Here is a 21,601-nt window from a genome sequence, read left to right on the forward strand (position 1 = left end):
CCCAGCAGTTGCACGCTGGGGCCCAGGCATTGCCAAAGAGTCTGATATACCCGATTGGGCAGCCTTTGTGCAAAGTCGCACGAGCACACCGCCACCCCTTCCCTCCCCATTTGCTCTCTTGCAAGGTCAGGGACACAGCAGAACATGCTTCGTCCTTGCCTGTTCTTCTTATTTTATTTTCGTTTGCTCAACAGAGCCTGGCTCTCTCTCTCTCTCTCTCTGTCAGTATCTCTTAGTCGCTCGCTTCATTCACTTGGATTGTGACGGCTTTTGACCTTTAGAACGATTTGCGTCCGACATGTGGTATTTGCTGTGTGCTTGCATCCTCATGTCGCGCGTGTCCTCCGTGGAGGTCAAGGAACGCTGTATCAATGGGTTTTTCGCACGCTGCCCGTCTCCAACCACACTTCTCCAGGTCGACCCGGCCGAACTACAACCCATCTTGCATTCACTCGGTCCGTGCTGCGGATCGTTGCATTGCACCAAGTTTATTTCACATCGCTCAGACAAATTACCAAGATCTTACCTTGGGCAATGACCGCCGTGGTTCTTGCCACTCGATCCCCCTCGCAGGTTTGTTCCCGCAGCGCCTCGAGGCCATTGTGGATGTGACCAAAAAGTTCTTGACGCTCCCTGTTTTCAAAGTGGGTCTGGACAAAGAAGATAAGATCAAGGGCATTGGGGTCTTTGGCGTCGACAGCTTTCGTATCTTCTGCCTTGATGATCTAGAGGCCGCTCCAGCGGACCGAGCACTGCGATCCTTTGTCGCATGGCGTCATAGCTTGGCCAAGGTCACAGAAAGCGAGACCAGTGACACTGCCAAGCTCGCGCAATCAGCCCAAGTGAAGGCCGAGCCCCAGGAGGAGGACGCTGCGCAACCTGAGACGCCCGCAAACGACATCAAACCCGAGCCTGTGGAGGCAAATTGATGAACTCTGTGTGGCTTGCCAAGCCTTGTTACCACGTGCACGCCTCACATACAAGACGCCACGACGATGGGTGTAGAAACTCAAGTGCAATTGGTTGCATCGAGACATGTTCTTCATCGAATTTTACGCACAGTCACCCTGTCTGCAGTTTGCCTCACGCCCAAACTCGTGACATTGACTACGTTCATCAATCCGGAGCAAATGTAAGCTAAATCGCGCCCGCACACCGAGCAGATGTCCAGGACAAGAAAATCCAGCAATCAGAAGACGTCGACAAGTGGACTGAGTCTACGGGCCCGCACAGTCGTAACAGGACCCAGAGCTTAACCATTCATGTGTCCTGTAAACTGAAACTCTTGCGCTGGGCCATCTGTGCAGGTGGCCAGTGAAAGTTTGTTGTGGTTATGTGCCGTCAAGCACTGGCCCTTGCGTCGGATCTACTCCGAATTTACATGTAAGTAAGGGCAACAGCATGCGGTCCGCAGAAAATTGCTAGACGGCAGACACCGAGTTGCAGAGCGCATGAACAAATGAACAAGAACCGACCTTCTTATGCTCGGCATCCAGCTCCCAGCCGACGGCTCCAGTATGCCCACACGAACCCATGCCAATGCGTTCACCGTATACTGTCAAGCACGTATCCCAGACATAGCGAATCTCCTGCTTGGCTGTGAACCAAAAAGACTGCCCAAGAAAAAAAAACAACAACAACAACAACAACAAAAATAACCATCACCATCACCACCACCACCACCACCACCACCACCACCACCACCACCACCACCACCACCACCACCACCATCACCATCACCATAACCACAACAACAGCAAGTGAGAAAGCAGAGAAAGAAGCTGAAACAGATCAGATATTTCGCATCGGCGAGCAAACACGTGTCCACGTACCTGAGAAATGCTGAGAACCGATGCGGGGTGGCAAGGATAAACTAGCGAAGCAGCACCCTTATCAAGGCACACATTGAGGCTGTTCTTGACTTGGCCTCGAGCCAAGACAAAATCCTAGTGTTGGCGGTTGGCCATTGGAAAATAAAGACGCCAAACGTGAAGCGATGCATGGCATTGGCCATTGAAAAAAAAAAAAAAAAAAAAAGTCAATGGAAAAAGTAAAGTAACAATAGTCGGCAGGGCATGGACTTACCGCTGACGGGATCAACTTATTTGGCTGGATGTTTTCCAGGTACCAGCTAAAGGATTTGCACTGCAGCTTTTCCCGCAAAGCCAGGCGTTCGCCAACGTCCCCATGGTCGACCTTGCGCGCCGAGGGTCGGATTTGGTAGAAAATTTCTTTATAATCGTCCATCCAGGTCTCGGCAAGACGTATGGAGTTGCGCAAAAAGGTATCGTTAATCGTGCTGTTCGGAATGGTGTAAGGGTGCGAGTCCCGGAAGATGTGTCCCACGTGTGAGCACGGTAGAATATGCAGGCTGCCCCCTATCAGAAGCAGAGCCCAACCAAAAATGTGACATGTTGGAGAAACAAGGCGCTTGGTGAGAGGTAGCTAAAGGGCAAAACTCGCTCTGCCGTCCCTTTTCTCCAAGCACACGGCCCACTCGCCACCTCATTGATCAAGGCGTAGATGCAGCGCGGGTGACAGAAAAAGCAACTTTTGCAGAGTGAAAGGTGGGCATGTCTGGTCGGCCTGACATACCACATTGCCACACTCGAAAACTCATTTCTAGATTTTCACCGCCCCAACCATCCATGCCTTGATCATACGAGCCCACGTCGTAAAAATATTGGCGATTGATGCCAAAGAGGCCACCCGCCATGGTCGGCGATTTGACAGGATCTGTGACTTGCGCTACAGGTTCTGGATTGGCCTCCCAAGAAAAGTCCAGCGTCCAATGAAAAGTGCCGCGAGAACTAGCACCTCCAGCTCCATGGTAACTCATGTCGTTGTTGCTAAGCGTCAAAGCACGAGAGACAGATGAGTCAGGCTGTTCTGGAGGACGTGGCCAGCGGGAGAGGGCAAGAGAAGGCAAGACTAGTAGTAAACAGAAACAAACTTGATGGAATCGATGACAGGAGTTACCACACGAGAGGGATCACCGGCCATCCAAGCCAGCAGCGGTTGAATCCAGCCCACGTTGGCTTCGCAGTGACTGTCCAAAAAGATCATGTAATCCGCCGTTGCGTGCTTGGCGCCGAGAAGACGCGCTCGAATGAGGCCAAGACGCCGCGGCGAACGCACTAGCTTGACCTGGATGAATCCAACAGAAAAGGCGGGACGGGAAAGAAAGGAAAAAGATTTGCATGAGGGGCGCGCTCAAATAATCGTAGATCAAAGAAGCAGGCGGGGCCCGTGAGCTCACGCTCACACACCTTGGCAGGCAACCGCTGGAGCTCTTCCTCTAACGGTTGCTGTAGCCACGAAGCGTCGGAAGCATCATCAAGAAGAATAATTTCATGCAAAAGGTTCTCTGGAGTTCGGTCCAATACCGACCAGACGGTACGAAAAAGTGCCGACCAGGCCTACCGCGGCGGCACAAGTCATGAGGGAAGCCGAGAAGCCACGTCTTTCAAGTTTTTGCGATACAACAATCTTCTTCAGCGTTGCGCAAGGGTCTGGAGGGATCGGAGGCAACGAGCACGCCTTCTCTCTCAACCGCCAGCCAGGAAGCTCTGGGCTCACCTCATTCACAAAGCAAATGATAACGGTGGCAGCGGGCAAGTCAGGCGGATACGCTACATCTTTGCACTGCATGGGTCGGGCATCAGGCACGTCTCGGTGCAGGGAAAGTTGCGAGGATCGGTATTCATTAAAGGCAAAGCGAGCATGAGCCTCGGCAACACGCTGCTTCTCAGATTTGCCCTCGATGCCTGCCATGAGCTTTTCATCTCGAATGCTTTGGCTGCGCCGATCGCGGTCAATAGCCGTGTCTGGCTGGTCCCCTCCTTGCAGTACAATCTCTCCTCGGTCACGATCTTGACGCCGCTTCTCTTCCTTGGAAGCCTGTAGCTTGTTCTGCACGCGCTGGCGCTCGATCTGCTCATCCAAACGCTGAATCTCAGCTTCAACGGCAATGCGGTCTCCACGCAGCTTGGCCAGGCTGCGCCGGGCCTGAGTCAGTGAGTTTTGGGTATCTGCAATCTTGGCGCGGACTGATTCAACAGTTTGATCAACGGCACCCGGGGCCAGGTCAACCATGTTCGCGGCGTTGGGGGGCGGAGGAGCTTGCGCCTGGACCTCGTCTAGATCTGCATTGAAGCCCAATTCTCTTGCTGGTTGTTCCCCACGACGCTCCCGCTCCGACTGCAGGGCCACAGGGCCATCGTGCTGGTGACGTCGGTCGTGGTGACCCTCGTGCTCACTGGTGAGGTGTGAGACAAGCACAAAAGCGATGGTCACCACGCTCACCAAGACGAGAAGCGGACGCCATTTAACCTAGAACACGTGCACAGTCACATTTACGAGGCAAGGAGCGGCGTATCAGCTGAGCTGGGCAAGCCGGGTGCCTGACGGCCACGCGAAGCCAGGCTGCAACAGAGTTTCTGCCATGGCTGGTCAGCTAGAGTCTGACCTTGACGCTTTGCCCGGGGCGCTGAAGCATGTCCGCGGTTGCTGCTGAAGCGCTGTGACCACGTTAAAGCCCGCCCAGCAGGTGTTGTGCCCGCCGGGCGTGACGCACCCAGTTATGATGGAAGGAGCTCAAATCGGTTTGAGAGACTGTTGACTGCAAAGGCTGGGATTCAGGTCACACCAGACTATGAGCTGAGCTGTCAGGTCAGGGCAGGCCTCACTCCAGCTCTCTCCAACAGCTCGTCACTGGGCCAGCCCCCTTTTCGACCACCCTGCGACCCGTGCATTCCTTGACATGGTTGACATAATCAGCCCGCGTACCTGCCCAGTGTTCTCGGACCAATGGCTGCACGATGGATAGCGAAAGTGGCGAGAGCCGGATGCGCAAGACCACGACGGAAAAATGTGTCGCGTCATTCAACTGCAACTTCTCCTTCAACAGCTGCGCAAAGTAATGATGCTGCGGTTAACATTTCTTCAAGTTTGTTGTAATGCTCTTCATTATTGGTTCGGTCAGTGCAATCACGCATTATTTTCCGATCACGAAAACTGTTTTTGCTCAGAGACGGTGGACGAGGCTCAGAGACGGGGCGAGATATGGTCCGTCTGAGACTCTGCGACCAGCAACGACTGGGAAGAACCGTCAATTGACAGGGGGAGAGGGGAGAGGCGTTGACGCCAGTCTGCCCGTCTTCACATGTATATTTTTGTACAGATCTTGAAAGAAGCAACGAATCCAGAAACAGCGTGTTGAAGTATGCACGGAGCGAGAGGCGCACAAATTGGCTATAATCGCCAGTCTTTGAATCAAAGAAGAAGAAGAAAGGCGAGGCGAGGCGCCTTGTTTAGAAGTAAGCATTGTGCTTCTGCGCCACGAGCTTGAGCAGGCGATGGTGGGAGGCAAAAACCTTGATGCCCGAGTGCACCATCATCCACTGGCAGTTGCGGGCATCTGAGCCAGCCCGAAGCTGAATTTTGCTGGTGTAGCGGTTCTCGTCGTCGTGAAAGTTGACGCACACTGTCTCAATCCAGGCATTGTCCGTGTTGCGATTGTCGTGACTGTAAATCGTCGCCACCATTTGGCCTTGCGTCAGCAGCTAGGGTGATGACAAGAACAATGAGGAATGAGGTCTACGAAAGTCTTGCTCTCACGAATAAAAGCTATGCATTTTGAGGTGAATTCGACGCACCTCCTTGATGGGTTGCTGGTCCTGTGGCGACATCTCGTCAAAGCCATCCATGGTCTCTTCGATCAACTCGCGCGCGACAGCCGTGTCCATCTTTTCACCACGATCGCGGAAACCGCCTGGAATGGCCCAGCCTGTGCACATTAAAAAAAAAAAAAAGAAAAAAAAAGAAAAAGAAGGAGGGCGCGGGGGGTTAGAAGGATCAGCAAGATGTTAGCAAGTGGGAGAGGAGTGCATCGCGCCTGGCCACAAAGCACTGACCCCCGTTGTCGCTCCGCTCAATGGCAATAAACTCCAGGACCTTGCGGCCGTCGCGTTCCAGCAAGGTGCCGTTGGCGGCCCGACGCCAACGCGTCACTACGGGATCAGCTGCCCAGTTGACGCCCCACTTGCCCAGCAGACCGCGACCTGTCATGCCCGTACGGCCATGGGGATTGCGTGGACGACCAGTCTCGGTATCAACCCAAAATTTGGTTTGGTAGCACGAGCGTCGGTCCACGCCGTTTGCCACGGCGTTGAAGTTGATGGCGCGAGGATCCGCAGGGTCAGCCCACTCTGGGCCCTTGGCCACACTGGGGTGCGTGTACTCGATGGGGTTGTAGCCAGGCAGGCTCATGCTCCAGTCCACCTGCTCCGGGGCCACCGCAAATCGCTGCATCTTGCTGCCGGGATAGACAGGGTCCGGAAACCAACGGCTCGCTTCGTTCTTTTGCCGCGAGGCCACCAGGGCCATCGAGTTGCTGTCCAAGCGATGCATGCTGTCGGCCTCGGAAATGCTCTCCTGTTGGAGGGCACTCAAGACGGCAATGTCCGTGCGCAGTGTGTGGAAATTGCGATCGGCTGCCAACTGAGAGTGCGTCAGCTGCTCCTGAAGCATCTCATTGCGGTTGTGCAGATCACGGATCAGGGCCAGCTGCTTGCTGACGCGATTCTCAAGCGTTCCAGTTTTTTCCTTGTGCAATTCGTCCAGAAACCTGTGGGAACGGGCATGACAAGAGTGAAGGTGCGAAACGGATGGACAGCTTCAAGAGGATTAAAAACAAAGCGAACAAAGTACCACAAGAAGCACGCGATGCCCACGGGCCGAGCTTCAACAAAACACGACAGGAAACATATGACGCACTTGTCTGTGTTTGTTTCCTGGAAGATGCGCAGATCATCAAGGTCGGCCTCATGGGTATGGTCCTCCTGTTTGCCGCCGCACTTGCACAGTTGGAGGATGAACGTGATCAGCATGTACACATGCTGAATCAGGATCAGCGGCGCTGGCAAGAGCGGTCGCTCTTTGTACTCGAGATATAGATTGTAGTTTTGCTTATGCCACAGAGCGACCGCCTCGCTCTGCACACGAGCATAAGTGTCCGAAAACATAGCAACTGCAAAAGCAAGCCATCAATGCATTGGCAGAAACCCGTGAGTGGAGGGGGGAGGAGAAGGAGAGCGAACAGTGGCAGAAGCACCAAGAGCAAGGGGGAGAAAGTTCACGCACTCAGCAGGTTGACGAGGAGAATGTTGGTGACGAGAATGTACAGGGCCAAAAGAGGGAGCACCATCCAGGCCGACTGCAAAACCACATCAGGGTCAGTATATAGCTCAGGTCCCAAGCCATGTCACCTGTCATATCGACAAGGGACTTGATCGTGCCACCGATGGGCCCTACTGCATGCATTTACGTCTACGTCCCATGCGCTTACCGTGCCACCACATGAGCGGAACAGGCCATCGCCCACGCAGTTTGCTTCAACGCTGATATCCTCCAAAAATAGTTCGCCTGACAACCATGGCATGTGTTTACAGGATCATGCAAAGGCAGTAAAAACAAGCAATAAGAAAACTAGAGACGAAAGATAACCACAACCACGGCCGAGGCACCATGTCCAAGGCAACGGACAAGAATCAACTGACCGTAAATTTGAAAGTAAGGTCGGAATATGACGTTCTCGAATGTTTCATCGTCCAGCCGGCGATCTGGGTACAGCAACGCCTGGGACATGACGCCAAAACCAAAATAGAAGACGATGACAAGGAAGACAAATACCAACACATCGCGAACTATAACAGAGGAACGAGGAAAAAAAGGATAGAAGAGGTGAGAAAGATTGTCATGCTCTGATGACACCACCTCCTTGCAGGACCAAGCTTTCTCCTCCCTTCCCGCGTAGAGTGCTCTTAGACGTACTCATGCGACCCATCATGATAAGTTTGGGTCCAAGATTTGGTGAAACGGCGTAGTAGCGCATCAGACGTAGCCAAAGACATACAGCAACAAAACTGTATACGGTTTTGGCATGCACCTGCAAGACAGCGTGGAGAGCATGCAGGCTCGATGAGTATGACAAAGGTGATACGCATTTCGTTGAATCGGCCAGCAGAGCAAAGGACCGGAAGACAAGTCCAACTTGCCTTGGTCTGGACTGAGTCAAGGTGGTGTACGCGAAGAATAAAACCGATGACATAGAGCGTAAGCAGAAAAACATCGAGGCGATTCCACACGTCTTCCCAATATTCTTTGGCCTCCAGCAAAAAGTTTGATTGTCGCAGCTCTTCGACAATGAGCGACAGAAACCAAATGGCAACGATAATTTCGAACACGCTGAGCTCATCCTCAAAGCGGTCCATGGTCATGATGGAAAAAACACAGCACAGTGCCAAATGCATGACACAATCAATGACAAAGCTACGTCCATGGTGCACAAAAGAGTCAGCAATAGTCAGGCACCGAGTGGTCAATCATGAAGGGAAAAAAAAAAAAAAAAAAAAAAAAAAAAAAAAAAAAAAAAAAAAAAAAAGTGATGCGCAAAAACAGGCGGTTCTGTGTTCGCGCTGGCCACGAACCGGGGATATGGGGCGTTGTAAAAGCGAGAAATCTTGCTGATGGCACGACGCCACCATGGTACGTTAGCTCTGGCACCTGCGGGGCCGCCTTCCTCGACGCTCTTGATGTACAGCTGGATGTCAGTGCGCTGATGCAGACCAAACACGTGCAAGCAAAAGGTGGGTGAGTTGTGGGACGTGCCTCGAAACGCGCGAGGCCAAAATGACCTAACCTCTTGCTCCTGCACGGCAGCGTCATCATCGGCAAACTTGACAAAGGGAATCAAAAAGGGTAAAAAGATGGCCACAAGAGCAAAATACCAAGAGGAAATCTAAGAGTCGAGTCAAACATTGTGCGCAGAAATCCAGCGTAAATGAATGTGATTGCCAGAGAGGAAGACAAGTACATAAGGATAAAGTGAACGGTCGTTATCAACAGCGGGCGAGCCAGGCAAGAGACGTACGCCCTTGAGGGAGCCATACCAATCGCGGTTGACAACCGCCTGGACGGCCGGGTGAGAGAGGAAGCGCAAGCAGTTGGAATCGTAGGCGACCCGCACGGCATTTTTGCCTCGAAACATGGCGATGGGCTCGGAGAGCATCTGGGCCGTCTTGGTGGTATCGGTGCTATAGCACTCACTCAGAACGCCAACGGCCAGCTGCTCAAACTTTTCCGAGTTGTGAAGCATCTTGGCGCGTTCGTCGGCCATGTGGCTACCCGACAAGGCCTTGTGCTCGCCGAGCGTACGTAGGATCTTGGAGGCAATCAGCGCATTGGAAATGGACTGATCGGTGCGCTGCCAGAACATTTCGGCCATGCGATACTTGTTGACACAAATGGCATACATCAAGAACATGTGGCTGGCCACAACCTCTTGCTCGGCCTTGGACTTGGTATCCCAGGCCTGAAAATCTCGCTTGATACTATAGCGAGGAAAGTGCGATGCAAGGAGAATGAGAATGTGCTCTGTGGGAGCAAGCGGGTGCTGTCTGCAGCAAGACGTGTATGCATGACCGGTCATCAGACGCACTCGAAATTGCGGTCGACCAAGGCACCCAAAACCTTTTCCATGTTGAGGACGCGGTACTTGCGTTTCGTGTCCGAAAGGTTGACCTTTTTACGAAGCAGCTTGACAAGCACGCTTACGTGGCTGTCATCGCGACTGGCATGACTCTGTGATGACAAAAGAGCAATGAAACGACACGTACAACCACACCACTCACTCCATGCCAAGAGGGCAAACATACCCGATAGAGCTCTTCAACAGCGTGTGTACAAGGCACAGCATCAGCCGATTCCATTTCCGAGCTGGGCGTGCCACGCGAACCCTTGCCAAAATTGGCTGGGTTTTCAATAGACGATGCGCTTGGGTTGTTGACGTCGTTGGCGTGCTCAACCTTGACCGTCGCCAAGGAGGCACCGTGCTCCAGGTACAGACCAACAAAGTCGGGCTTGTTCTTCTTCATGGCCATGATAAAATTGTGGTTCAACATGGTGGACTAAGAACGAATTCAAGATCGACGAGTTGAGTACGAAATACGACCCTTGCGCGCGAAGAGAACGCCTGACTGAAACTTACATTCACTTTGGCACCACCCTGACGTAGCACGCGGCTAGCAATGTCCAGTCGATCAAAGTTCATGGCTGCAGGGCAATACGAGATTGTTACAAAAAAAAAAATGAAATAAAAAAATAAAATAAAAAGTAAAAATAAAGCCCCCACCGCCCCCCAAGGAAAAAAAAGAAAGAAAGAAAGAAAACAAGGAAAACAAGTTTCGGTGCTCGTCAGATGTGGCTCTTGACCGGGGAGCGGCGACGTTGCAGGTCGAATGAAACGGGACCAACCTTGCTCAAGCTTTTTGGTCAAATCGACGTCACGCGAGCCGTAAAAGATGGCATTCAAAATGGTCTCATCAATGGCATCGCTGTTCGAGTCCTGTGCATTGAAAACGTAGACCAGGTCGGGCTGTCGCACACATTCAAAGGCTTGGTGCATCAAGTCCACTTGCTTGTCGCCAGGCTAGAGACGGGCAGCGGTGGTCCGAGGGTCAAGGGAACAAAAGCATGGAAACAGGAGCGCGATTGCATCCATGGGATTGGTCCAGAAGAAAGGCATTCCGAAGAGTAGGACACAACATACCAGATGGGCAAACTGCGTAGCAATGATGGCTTTGAGCTCCTGCACAGTATGGCTGCGGTGGCGACTGTTGCCCGAGTGCAGGAATTGATAGGCGTATGCCAACACGTCGGCTGCCAGACCTGACCCGTCAACCACTACAATGGGGTTGCCGGCGCGCACACTCTCCATGGCCGTTTTCATGGTGCCAGGGCCACCTTGGATGACAATGGTGATGGTGGGCGCGTTGTACTCGACGCGAGCGGCCTGCTCAAATTGGGCGCGCACTTCAATTTCTCCACCAAAGTCGTCGATGCCCGAGTCCACAAAGACAAACATGTTGTGGTTGTGATCCGGGCACTTGAACATCTGGTCCTGGACCACATATGGCTTGGCGCGATACTGGGGCTATATATCCGAGCAAGCCAGCGTCGAACGGAGCACCAGATTGTCAGTGCGAATGGACGGCAACATGGAGCAAAAACGGCAAAATAGATGTGAACCAGGTGAAGAGCGTACCTGCTCCATTTCCTTGCGATCTTTCAGAATGCCCCAAGTGATGACACCAACCACCGGCACAAAACTACGGGGGCGCAATGTGTTCAGGACGGGCAACAAATAAACAAAAGTTTGGCAAGCGCAAGACACAGCTCACAAACAGGGTGCCCTGTCAGTGACCACAAAATCAATCACCGAGAACATGAAAACACACCGATCACGCAGGAGGTCCGACATGATGGATCCCGTCAGTTGCATGACACCTGTGCGTGGTTGGAGACATTGAACCAGGATGGGTGAGGAGGCGATTCCCAGACGTTGAAGGACTTGATTGCGAACAATCAACACGGCGGATTCAAAAGAGCCCGCATGTGAATCACCAACCAGAGTGAGTGCCACCCGTGACCACCCAAGCATCGGTAGAGGCGACAGCCTAAGAACGGACAGAGGGGTCCACACACCAAAAACCGGTAAAGCCTTATGAGAAATGAATGGCAGTTGAAGCTAGGACGACAGAGATTAGCAAGGCATGACTACATCTGTAAGGAAAGGCCTGGGTGACAGGCAGCGACTGCGCTGAGCTGACCTTGGTCAGACCCCGCTTGATGGCATCTCGCAAGCGCGGTGGCAGATCAAAGGATTGGGCCCCTCCGGTAACGGACAGAATCAAGCTCGGCCTGCGGCGAGGTGACAGTAGGGTCGAAGAGAGCCAGGTTGATGTGAGAATGAGTTTGTGATTAGGCGGCTGAAAAACAAAACCCAAAAAACCAAATCAAATCAAATAAAGTAAGCTGAACTCAACGCGATCAAAAGCTTTGAGGGCGTACGCGGGATAATTGCGGTTCCCAAAGTGACGGTACAGGTTGGCTTGTACGAATTTGAGCACGTCCTGGGCGTCATCTTTGAGGGAGACGCGCACATAAGGAGCCTAACATGCAAACAGGGGTTGGAATGAGCTGCTTTGACATCGGGGCAATTCTGCAGTCGGTATGAGCAGGAGCGCAGCAGCAACGACACGTACGAGTTCCTTGTTGCGGTTGTTGGCATCAAAGCTGAGCAGGCCATGCGTAGTGGAGCGTTCCATAATGCTCTGAGCACGTTGCTTGTCTTCGGCCGAAGCCTTGTTCGAGGAAACGGGCTCAGGGTGTTGATGAAAGCGCGAAAGCAGATCGCTGTAGTCCATGTCCCGCTTGGTCTCACCATAGCCCACCTACAATGCACGGCCGGCGTGGCGCGAGAGGCAAGGAAAGCAGAGACAGTTGTGTATTCAGGCCAAGACGGGAAGAGGAGAGGTGAGCCACAATCGGGCCCGCCAAGGAACGTTCAATGCTCGTTTGAAAAGCATCACTGACCCCGATCTCAAGGTGGCTATTGTAGGCGGTCATTTGGATCTCCTCGCGGCGCGACCGCATGGTAGAGCGGCGCTGGTCCATGATGGTGGTCTCGTGGAGAAGGCCCCCGGTGACAGGGCCTCGCCGAGCTACAACGACGACGATCAAACGATCAAACCACCGTGAGTACATGCAAAACAAAGGCAATCGACCAGATTCGACCAGATTCGATGAGCGAAACGCGATCTGCCAGCCATGCACAGCCCATGTTGCGCGACCATCGACTATAACGAAACCCCTTTTGGGTATCGGTCACAATGTTCCATCGCGAGCACGCCCCCCCTTACTGCATCCTCTCATTGGTTTGAAGCCACCAGACACACGCACACACACACATACACATACACCCGCACTCGCACTGGCACGCCCTTCTTCTTTCCTTCCGGTGCGCACGCCCTGTGTTTGACTTCGCACTGCCATTTGGCGTGGCCTCACACACACACATGAACTCACACACAAAAAGAACTGAAACACCAAAATTCAAATTCTGTACTGTTGTGTTGTGCTGTTGTGTTTGGTCACTGTCGTTGTCTCTCTCTCTCTGTCTCTCTCTCTGTCTCTGTCTCTGTCTCTGTCTCTGTCTGTCTCTGTCTCTCTCTGTCTCTCTCTCTAAATCTCTCTCTCTAAATCTCTCTCTCTAAATCTCTCTCTCTAAATCTCTCTCTCTAAATCTCGCTCTCTCTCTCCTTCTGTCTTGAGTTCGTTGGTTGCGTTGTTTTGACATGAGCTGGATGATTTGAGGAGCGCAAGGGGACATCATGATGATGATGATGAGCAGTATTTGCGAGCCCCCTCCCAAGACGAAGGGGAAGACCAACTTGACCCTTGCTTTCAACCCTCTCACCCCACCATCCCGATCTGATCGGCCTCACTGACGACGGTCATCCATCCCCGCCCCCATGCCTGCCGGCAATTAGGGGGCGGGTAGTGGATTCTCCTCGCTCGAGCCGTGCTGACAACCACAACCAACAACCAACAACAAGTGATTTATCATCGTCATCAACTTTGATGCCTAGTACACTATATAGCATAGAGTTTAAAAATATATCTTCAATAACCTCCTTATTGTGAACATTTACTCCGAGAAGCGAGTCACCTCGAAGAATAACAGTTGGTAGCACTGCTGGGCCAGGAGCGCGCGCTTGCGCAAGCGCGGTCGATGGCGGGCCAAGAAGATGACCCGAATGGCCTGAATGGCCCGAGCTGGGTGGATGTGGTGGGCCAACCCCAGCCTGATGTGCTGGAGCGGCTTCGAAGCTACTATCGTCGCATTCAAACGGCTGCCGGTACTTTTGTGACAGCCGTCGTACATGAAGCAGACGTCGGTGCGCCTGGCTTGGCAGGAGGGGCGCACCCGCGAGCAACGGCTGAAGCCACCGCCACGTCCAAGGCCCTGGCTGGCATTGGAGTAGCCCGCTCGTGTCTTGGCAAAAGCCGTCTTTCCCTCCAACAACATCGCAAGTTTAAACGACTACAGGCCCGCATTACCGCAGCTGATCCCTCCCTTCTTGCCACGTGCGTCACCTGGCCCTCCCCCCTTCACACACACACATACACACACACACACACATACACACACACACACACACACACACACACACACACACACACACACACACACACACACACACACACACACACACACACACACACACACACAAAAGTGCCCAAACGGCCATGTTCTGACCTGTGCCGGGCATCACAGGGAAAAGTTCGAGTATGAACAGCTGTTGGCCCTGGTTCGCGACGATCAGCGCTCTTTTCAAGCACACTTGCAGACGCTGTATCAAGTTAATCACCACGTACACCGACGCTCCCGCCAGCTCAATAGCCACTTATTACGCGCCGTTAAAACCATGGCCTGGCGCCACCAAGCTCAAGTCAACCGCGTACGTCCACGTCTCCCCCCCGCGCACAGCCCATGCGACCTGAGACCGTTCCTCTTCACCTCGCGCTCGCGCTCGCACTCACGATGGGTCGTTCAAATGAAAATGGCAGCTCTTTGGGAACTTGGATGGCAACGCCTCTTCCACACCCTGCTCAACACTAGCATTGCTGCATCGTGGACCCAAACCACGCACGACTAGCCTTGTTCGACGCCGTTGCAATCCTGATGATGTCCAGGCAAGTCGCGTCGATCAGCGGGCCTTTCCCATGCCAAACACCTTGAATAGTTGCCTTTTAGTCTAGCTGATATCCAGGTCATCCACGGTTGTGGGTTTCTTTGATGCTGCAATTGTTTGGACAACTTCTTTTCCCGTTCGAGAGCAGCTTCGATCCGTTTATGAGGACCTCGAGACTGTGCTTCGTACGCTTCAAGCGCAGCCCCCAGTGAAACCCAACACGGTGAGATTCGCCCCACAACCTCACATCGGGAGCAAGAGCGGGAGTGGCAGAGCCAACAAAAGAGCCTATCCATCCCTTCTCCTGCACTTTGCACACTGTTCCACTGGGTGCTGGCGCAAAATGTCAAACATATTTATTCGCCCTGGTAGGCCATCAGCAAATTACCCTACACGGATTTGGCACACACCGTGTGCCAAGATCGATTGCGCGAAAAAACACTGAACCAAGCAGCGCATCAAGAACCCAAACGCAGCAAAGGTTGGTGGCACACAACGACGCCATCACCTATCACAATCCTCTCGCCTTGCGGCTCGCCCACTCTGATGACGCGATGGCCCACTCTGTTCGACTCGACAGCTGACGTTGTGGCACACATCCAAGAACGTCGACGTCGTTTACTCGCGTGCATGCACCCCTGGCATCGCAACGAACAACCTGGAAACTGGCCAGAGTTAACTTCCCTTTCGGATGATCAGGTTTAAACGCCGTGGCTCGCTTCCTTCCAGCACTGCAAGGCCCTACCAGGCCTATCCTCACTCACACCTCATGCTGTTGGGCCCAGATTTGCCTGACGGAAAGTGCTTTTCGTCAAATGTTGCATCTTTTGGTGGGAACGCGTTCCTCTGGGTGCTTGGCTGTCAAAATAGCAGACCCCGACAGCGAGGACGGTCCCCACTGTTTGATCGCAGATATCACCAGTCCACACACGTTCAGCGTCGCCGAACTGACCGAGGTCTGTCTTGCTTCTATCGAAAGATGCTAAACTGGACAAGCCTCTGGATCCGACTATTTACCACATGAGGCTACGCAGCATCCGTTCAACAGCTGCTTATGGATGGGTAGGCGGTGGCATGGCCGCTGGCTTTATACAGTATGACACGCCGCCCACAACAAGGTGCGCTTCTTTCCTCTCCAATGGTACAATTCATCGCACTCGCCCCTTTCCCCAAGATGGCTGGTCTCTACCTTCACGTGTTTGCGCTGTAGAGTCTGCGTCGCACTCCCAGGTCGTGCACGATATCGAACTCCGATATTCCAGTGACGTGGCCGCGTCGCCCAAGCACTTTGTCGTCATTGGTACACCGGCGAGCTTGCCTGTTGCTTGCCAACAAGGTCTGTTGTCCAAAAACGATTTGAATTCGGAATCTATTGCGCCTCCTCTGGCACTCTTGTTATCTTGTGTTTCTTCTAGTTCTCTCTTTTCATCTGCCACTCAACCCGCGTGTCTGCCTCGTTGGCCGACATGCGTAATTTGCAGGCCGTGCTTGCCTACGACTCAAGACTGAAGCATTTCCAGAACTTGGGCTGCAGCTGCCCAATTTGCGACAACGGGTCGAACTTTTTGCAGATGCCTACTTGAATCCAGACGCCCAACAAGTCATGATTGGTACACTCACGCTTCGTGACTTGGGGTTCAAGCGCGCTTGAGCGGAAGCTTGCTTGAGCGATATTCGTGCTCATGGTACTCGCATGTCCTTGCGTGTTTCGATTGTATTTTAATTTTTATGAATTTTGGATGGGAAGGTCATCTGGATGCTCACGACGGCACGGTATTCAATTTGGGCGCCGTCCCCTCCAAGCGCCTCACTGCGGACCTTCCTTTGGGACCCATGATGTCTGTCAAGCGCTAGATCATTTGCACCAGTGAAAGATTTGGTGATCGCCTTTGCTGTTTGTTCAGGCAAACTCATCCGTGTCTTTCCCCTGTTGGTCCCCATGCCTTGGCTCACACGATGCAGGCCAGACCAAGTCGTCGGCGCCATATGGACATGTCTTGAACAGCTTGCTCAGCTTGCCCCCGGTTCTTATCGCGTCGAATGTCACCAAGCCACTCGTGAGATGCGTGTGTACAAAGGCAAGGCTCCTCCGGAGCCCTCGGCAACAATGGCCACCGACTTGAAAAAGGAAGTCGAGACAGCAGAGGACGAAGACGAGGCTTTGACTCCGCACACCACCGTGCATGAATTTGCACCGTCAGTCCCTTTTGCTCAACACCTCGAATCTTGTTTTCATGTCGTTCAGGCCGCACTGACTGGCCGACGGCCCTTGAACACTTCGCACGCTTGTTGTAGGGTACAAGAAGAGTTTCAGCATCTGGAAGTGCAGTTTGGTTGCTTGGCGGTGCGCACCTTGAGTACCTGATGGTCGATAGCTCATGAATTTTCAAGGCGTCAGCACCTCACATCCATTTGCCATCGTCACCGACAGGATCAAGTTCCTTTGACTTTTCCTCCGCGACAGGTACGGCCCCCTGCGGCCCCATTTGCCTACTGTAGAACGTTTTTCTTGCACGATGCGTGCACAAATGAGGTGCGTGGACGGGGCCAAGTCGTGGCGACGGCTTGACAGTCTGGCCTGTGCTTCACTGGCTCGATCCACTCGGACTCACGGTGCAGTCGATTCGTGCAATGTTGCAGGCGTGCGCTGAGCCGCACTTGACGCCAGACCAGGTGTTTCAGTCTTTGGGGCAGTCATCAACCTGAAATGATATAGCCAAAAAAAAAAATCATATCATGTGCTTCTTCGAATCGGCCGTGCTTAGGGAATTACATGTCAATTGACTGTTAGCGTGGACACCAATCTGTGAAGTAAAAATTTCGGTAGAAAAGTTAGCGAGACAAGCCGTCTGGCTACAGAAGAAGCCAAGACAGCCGTGACCTCTTTCAACTACATTCAAAGGGCATTCTTGTCGTCGACCGCAGGAAACCAAGCCATTTTTCCCCCGTAAAACTTGTCATCAGATCTGATCTACAGATCTGTAAATTTTTCAAAATAAAAAGCAAAAAAAAAAAAAAAAAAAAGAAAAAGAAGAAACAAAAACAAGATCAAGGTGTTGACAACAGCAGTTTAGTGCACAATCTCCATTCTCATCAAAGAAAGACGCTGTGGGCGTGTTGATGTGTCAGGGACCTCCGCACCATGGCGGCGTCACTGGAAAAGTTGCTGGAGGAGGCCACCCGTCCTGAAGCCGAGGTACAAAGTCTTGGAAGCAATGCGTGCGCGTGCGCATGTGCGCGTGCGTGTGTGTAAAGTGATGTGAAATAACAGGGCCTGTGTCAGTGCTTTGATCAGGCCCTGTCAGGGACTGGAGGAATACTGCCTTTCAGACACTGGTCTGTTATGGCCGTGCTCCAGGGCCTGTCTTTGGGCTCATCGTTGCGCACCTGGGTGTCCATCGTGGAATAGGCTGCAAACTGGGATGTCATTAAAGCTTTCTGCGACAAAATCCTTGAAGAGGATGATGGGTATGTGCCTTTTTTTTTTTTTTTTTTTGGAGCGTCATCACCTTTGCATGTCAGTCGGATAGCGAGCGAGCCGTCTCAGGTGCCTTGTGGCGCTGCAACTTTGCATATTTTTCTTAGGCCTCGTGATGCTTGCTTCATGCTCCTGGATAAGATTCGCAGCCCCCGTTTGAACGTGGCGCTGCGTGCTCTTGACGTATGCTAGCTCCCCTACCCTCGCTGCTGCATCCTTTGCTTGCATCTGCGTGGTGTGCACTTTGGCTTGCATGGCCTCACAATCTTCTTGCGGCATGATGACACTTTGCTGCAGGTTCTCGAGGCTTGTGTGCAGCAATGTGGCCCCCCGATGCATTCTATTGTTGGTCGCTTCAAATTTCTTAATGAATGCATCAAGATGGTGTCGCCCAAGGTTTGGCCAGCAACCATGCGCTTCAGCACTGCCGCCCACGTTTTATCTTTACTTTTGATCTTCTCCCCGGAGACAAAGCTCGGGTCTTTTCCCAGCCGCCAGAGTGACCTGGTCGTGATATGTGTTTTCTGACTGATGTCATACTCCAATTTTTCATTTTTGCTTGCGCCCTGCCTCTGCTGACAGTACCATGAGAATCGGCCAGAACCTGTGGTTCAACGTGTCTTGTCCCTGATCCAAACTTGGGCCCGTAACTTGCCAAATGAGCCCAAGGTGAAAGAAGTCTACAATATGTTGAAGCGGCAAGGTTTGTGGCTTACTACTGACCCTAGCTAGCACGAGTCCTCACTCTTAGCACGGAACGTGGCTCATCATACGACCAACATCCTGGTTTAGGCATGGCGTTTGCAGATAGTGAAAGCTCTCCGAATGAACATGTTGCAGTTGGCGAGGGTGTATGTCATCGAGTTTGCGTTTTCATCCCTACACTTCTTGCTGGGTTTGGGGCATTTCTATTCTTGGGGTTTCATCCATTGCACAAGAATGCAGTGGCATATGTGTACCTGCACTGGGCGCAGGTCTGGCCTTTGCACGCCTCACTCAATGCTTTGCTGTGCAATTTTTAGTACCTCGGCGTATCCCAGACAGCATCGGAGCGACCCTCTCCCCTCGAGCACGATGAGCGCCAATCTAAGGTTTGTCTGATGACAGGCGGTATTTGAAAGCACACATAATGTGTACCGCACCCCGACGTTCATGAAGTATAACCACCGTCCCGATGTTTTCTTTTAAACGTAGATGTTGCAAAGGCTTCTTCAAAGCAAAGATCCCAATGATCTGCGCAAGGCCAACAAGCTTATTCAAAAGATGGTTCGCAAGGTGAGTAGTTTCACCCCCTCCCCCTTTTTTTTTTTCTCAGCGAGCCCAAGAACGGTTGCTCGTGGTCAAAGCGACTCTTATCTTTGCCACTATATGCCTGCCGGTGTGGGGGTGACAGGATCAAGAGCGGACGGAGCGTGCGGTTACTTTGCGGGGCCAAATTGACGGTATTCAGGAAAATACAAAGGTGAGCATTGCGAGTGAGTTATAAAAAGCGGCTGACTTGCATCGAGGTGGCCGTGCTCTCAACAAGCCCTCTACCTTTCCAGCTCCTTGTCGAAATGTTGGCAAGCTTCGACTTGACCACAGGCCGCCCTCAAGATGATGAAATTATCAAGGTTGGCAACCTTCCATATGGGCTCTGACAGACCGGTCTTATTGCATTCTCTCGTGTGTCACAAAAGTCACAAAATGCCCTGATATCGATTTTGGTTTTTAGCAATTGCACGCTGGGTGCCTTGAGGCCCGCCCCAAGCTGGTTCGTATGGCGAGTGAGGTGACCACGGACGAGGAACTACTAGGTGTGTCATCAAGTTCTTTGAAGTGTGCTCTGCTTTAGGTGTGGATGGCGGCGCGCAATCTTACTCTGCGCTATCGCTTGTGATACATTAGGCGAGGTCTTGGCGGCTGGTGATGATATTACTCGTGCTCTGGATCAATACAGTGCGCTTTGCGCGGGTGCACGGCCAAATGGTGGCGCTGCCGCCACAGCTGTCGCTGGTGGCGCGGAAGGAACACAATCCGCATCTGTTGATGCCTTGGGTGATAGTTTGTTGGACCTTGACTTCTCGCCCACGCCAGCGTCTGCTCCAACCAATGCCTCCAATGGCCTTTTCGATGCCTTTGGCAGTTCTGCTGTGGCTTCACCGCCCGGTAGTACAGCAGCACCGGCGGATCCCTTTGACCTCCTTTCCGGATTTGGCGGCAGCTCGGCGGCGCCCGCGCCTACTCCCGCCGCGCCAGCGGTTGCTTCCGAACCTCAAGACCCCTTTGCTGCCTTTGGTAGGACCTGTCTTGCGATATCTGCGATATCTACTCCCCGCCTTGCCTGCTTGTTGTAGTGGCACGTCTTGCACCTGAAGTTATGACACATCTGATTTTCTTCTCTTTTTTGACCTGGTTCCAGGGCAACTCGGTGTGGATTCAAAACCATCCAACGCGGCGGCAGTGGCTCCTGCACCCGTTGCCGCGCCTGCTTCCGTCACCAATCCTCTGGATGATTTGCTTGGTAAGGTCATTCGGTTGCACCTATAAATCAAGCAAACAATCGTACATGCGTATTGCTATTGTTGTTTCAAATCTCATGCTGCGTATCATTTATGTTTCCGTCGACAGGATCAAGCTTCGGAGCAAATACGCCAGCAGCAGCAGCGCCGCCTGCACCCTTGGACATGTCTCAAATCTCTATCGATATGTCGTCCATCCGGTCCAATCCATCGCTCTCTCCTGTCACGCTTTACGATAAGAACTCGGTCAAGGTTTGTCCTCGTTGCTTGTAGCAGTCTTTTTTTCCAGCCGTTCTCCATAGCTATGCTTGCCACTGCTTGCGCAATGCACCTCACCCTGTTATGTGCCACCGCAGGTCATGCTACACTTTGCCGCTGACAGTCCGCATCCGGACGCACTTGTTTGTGTTGTCTCTGTCCTCAACTTCAACGGCGCGCCGATTGAAAACATCTTGTTTCAAGCTGCTGTGCCACGTGCACTGCAGGTCAAGCTCATGCCGGCGTCTGCATCCTCGGTTGAGGGCCACAACCCCATGGCCGGCGCAAAGCCAGTGACGCAAGTGATGGTGATTGGCAACCCCGACAAGGTACATTCAAACCAGGCGCCGACCATAAAAGTCTGGTTGCATACACTTTGGATAGGGGTTGGGGGAAAGAAACATCTTGACATCATTCTCATGTTTGAACTGGCTTTGCAGAAACCCATCAAACTACGTTTCAAGTTCTCTTTCACCCTCAATGGCCAAACGGTGGATGACATGGGCGACTGTGCCGAATTTCCCCCCATGTAAACATCCGGCTCTTGTCACAACTGACCTTCCTCGGCCTCCAATCATAAGCTTTTGAAATATGGCCAAGCCTGGGTTCATTTCAGACAACAATCATGTTGGATTCATGTGCTCAACCAGAATTCAATTTTGGAGGCGCAGCCTCACAAAATATATGCAGAGGCAAGGACGAGCATAGGCAAGGAAGGGTCGGAAGACGGTCAAAGAACATCACGCACGTGCACACCACCGGAAAAC

The 21,601-nt window shown here is 52.6% G+C and overlaps 3 protein-coding genes across 3 annotated transcripts in view; 1 reads left to right on the forward strand and 2 right to left on the reverse strand.

Annotated features, from left to right (window-relative positions):
- MONBRDRAFT_34259 (uncharacterized protein) overlaps positions 1-4,498 on the reverse strand; it is a gene marked incomplete at its 5' end in the record, with an annotated part of 8,558 nt that extends 4,060 nt beyond the window's left edge. Inside the window, 9 exons of the mRNA XM_001749690.1 lie at positions 527-650; positions 1,476-1,613; positions 1,833-1,946; positions 2,086-2,378; positions 2,596-2,849; positions 2,954-3,147; positions 3,270-3,419; positions 3,580-4,332; positions 4,469-4,498. Of these exons, the coding sequence (XP_001749742.1) occupies positions 527-650; positions 1,476-1,613; positions 1,833-1,946; positions 2,086-2,378; positions 2,596-2,849; positions 2,954-3,147; positions 3,270-3,419; positions 3,580-4,332; positions 4,469-4,498 (2,050 nt within the window). The remainder of the gene's footprint in view (positions 1-526; positions 651-1,475; positions 1,614-1,832; positions 1,947-2,085; positions 2,379-2,595; positions 2,850-2,953; positions 3,148-3,269; positions 3,420-3,579; positions 4,333-4,468) is intronic.
- An 814-nt stretch (positions 4,499-5,312) lies between these two features.
- Positions 5,313-12,516, reverse strand: MONBRDRAFT_29245 (uncharacterized protein; the record flags this gene model as incomplete). The annotated part of the gene is made up of 24 exons (XM_001749691.1): positions 5,313-5,564; positions 5,658-5,788; positions 5,916-6,628; positions 6,778-7,030; positions 7,144-7,216; positions 7,349-7,425; positions 7,560-7,706; positions 7,834-7,948; positions 8,088-8,331; positions 8,490-8,617; positions 8,702-8,800; positions 8,933-9,392; positions 9,500-9,642; positions 9,717-9,968; positions 10,049-10,113; positions 10,315-10,489; positions 10,610-10,993; positions 11,105-11,168; positions 11,298-11,346; positions 11,468-11,516; positions 11,670-11,760; positions 11,911-12,011; positions 12,105-12,293; positions 12,436-12,516. 24 exons carry the CDS (start codon positions 12,514-12,516, stop codon positions 5,313-5,315), a joined length of 4,335 nt encoding a protein of 1,444 aa, XP_001749743.1.
- Positions 12,517-17,739: 5,223 nt separating this feature from the next.
- On the forward strand, positions 17,740-21,503 carry MONBRDRAFT_34260 (uncharacterized protein; the record flags this gene model as incomplete). The annotated part of the gene is made up of 15 exons (XM_001749634.1): positions 17,740-17,793; positions 18,007-18,065; positions 18,183-18,258; positions 18,373-18,471; positions 18,658-18,778; positions 18,868-18,926; positions 19,098-19,166; positions 19,270-19,350; positions 19,469-19,537; positions 19,719-19,828; positions 20,120-20,352; positions 20,477-20,578; positions 20,686-20,828; positions 20,933-21,163; positions 21,275-21,503. 15 exons carry the CDS (start codon positions 17,740-17,742, stop codon positions 21,365-21,367), a joined length of 1,599 nt encoding a protein of 532 aa, XP_001749686.1. The 3' UTR covers positions 21,368-21,503.
- Between the last annotated feature and the right edge of the window lie 98 nt (positions 21,504-21,601).

The sequence above is a fragment of the Monosiga brevicollis genome, genomic scaffold (assembly GCF_000002865.3).
Source record: "Monosiga brevicollis MX1 MONBRscaffold_32 genomic scaffold, whole genome shotgun sequence".
Lineage (NCBI taxonomy): Eukaryota > Choanoflagellata > Craspedida > Salpingoecidae > Monosiga > Monosiga brevicollis.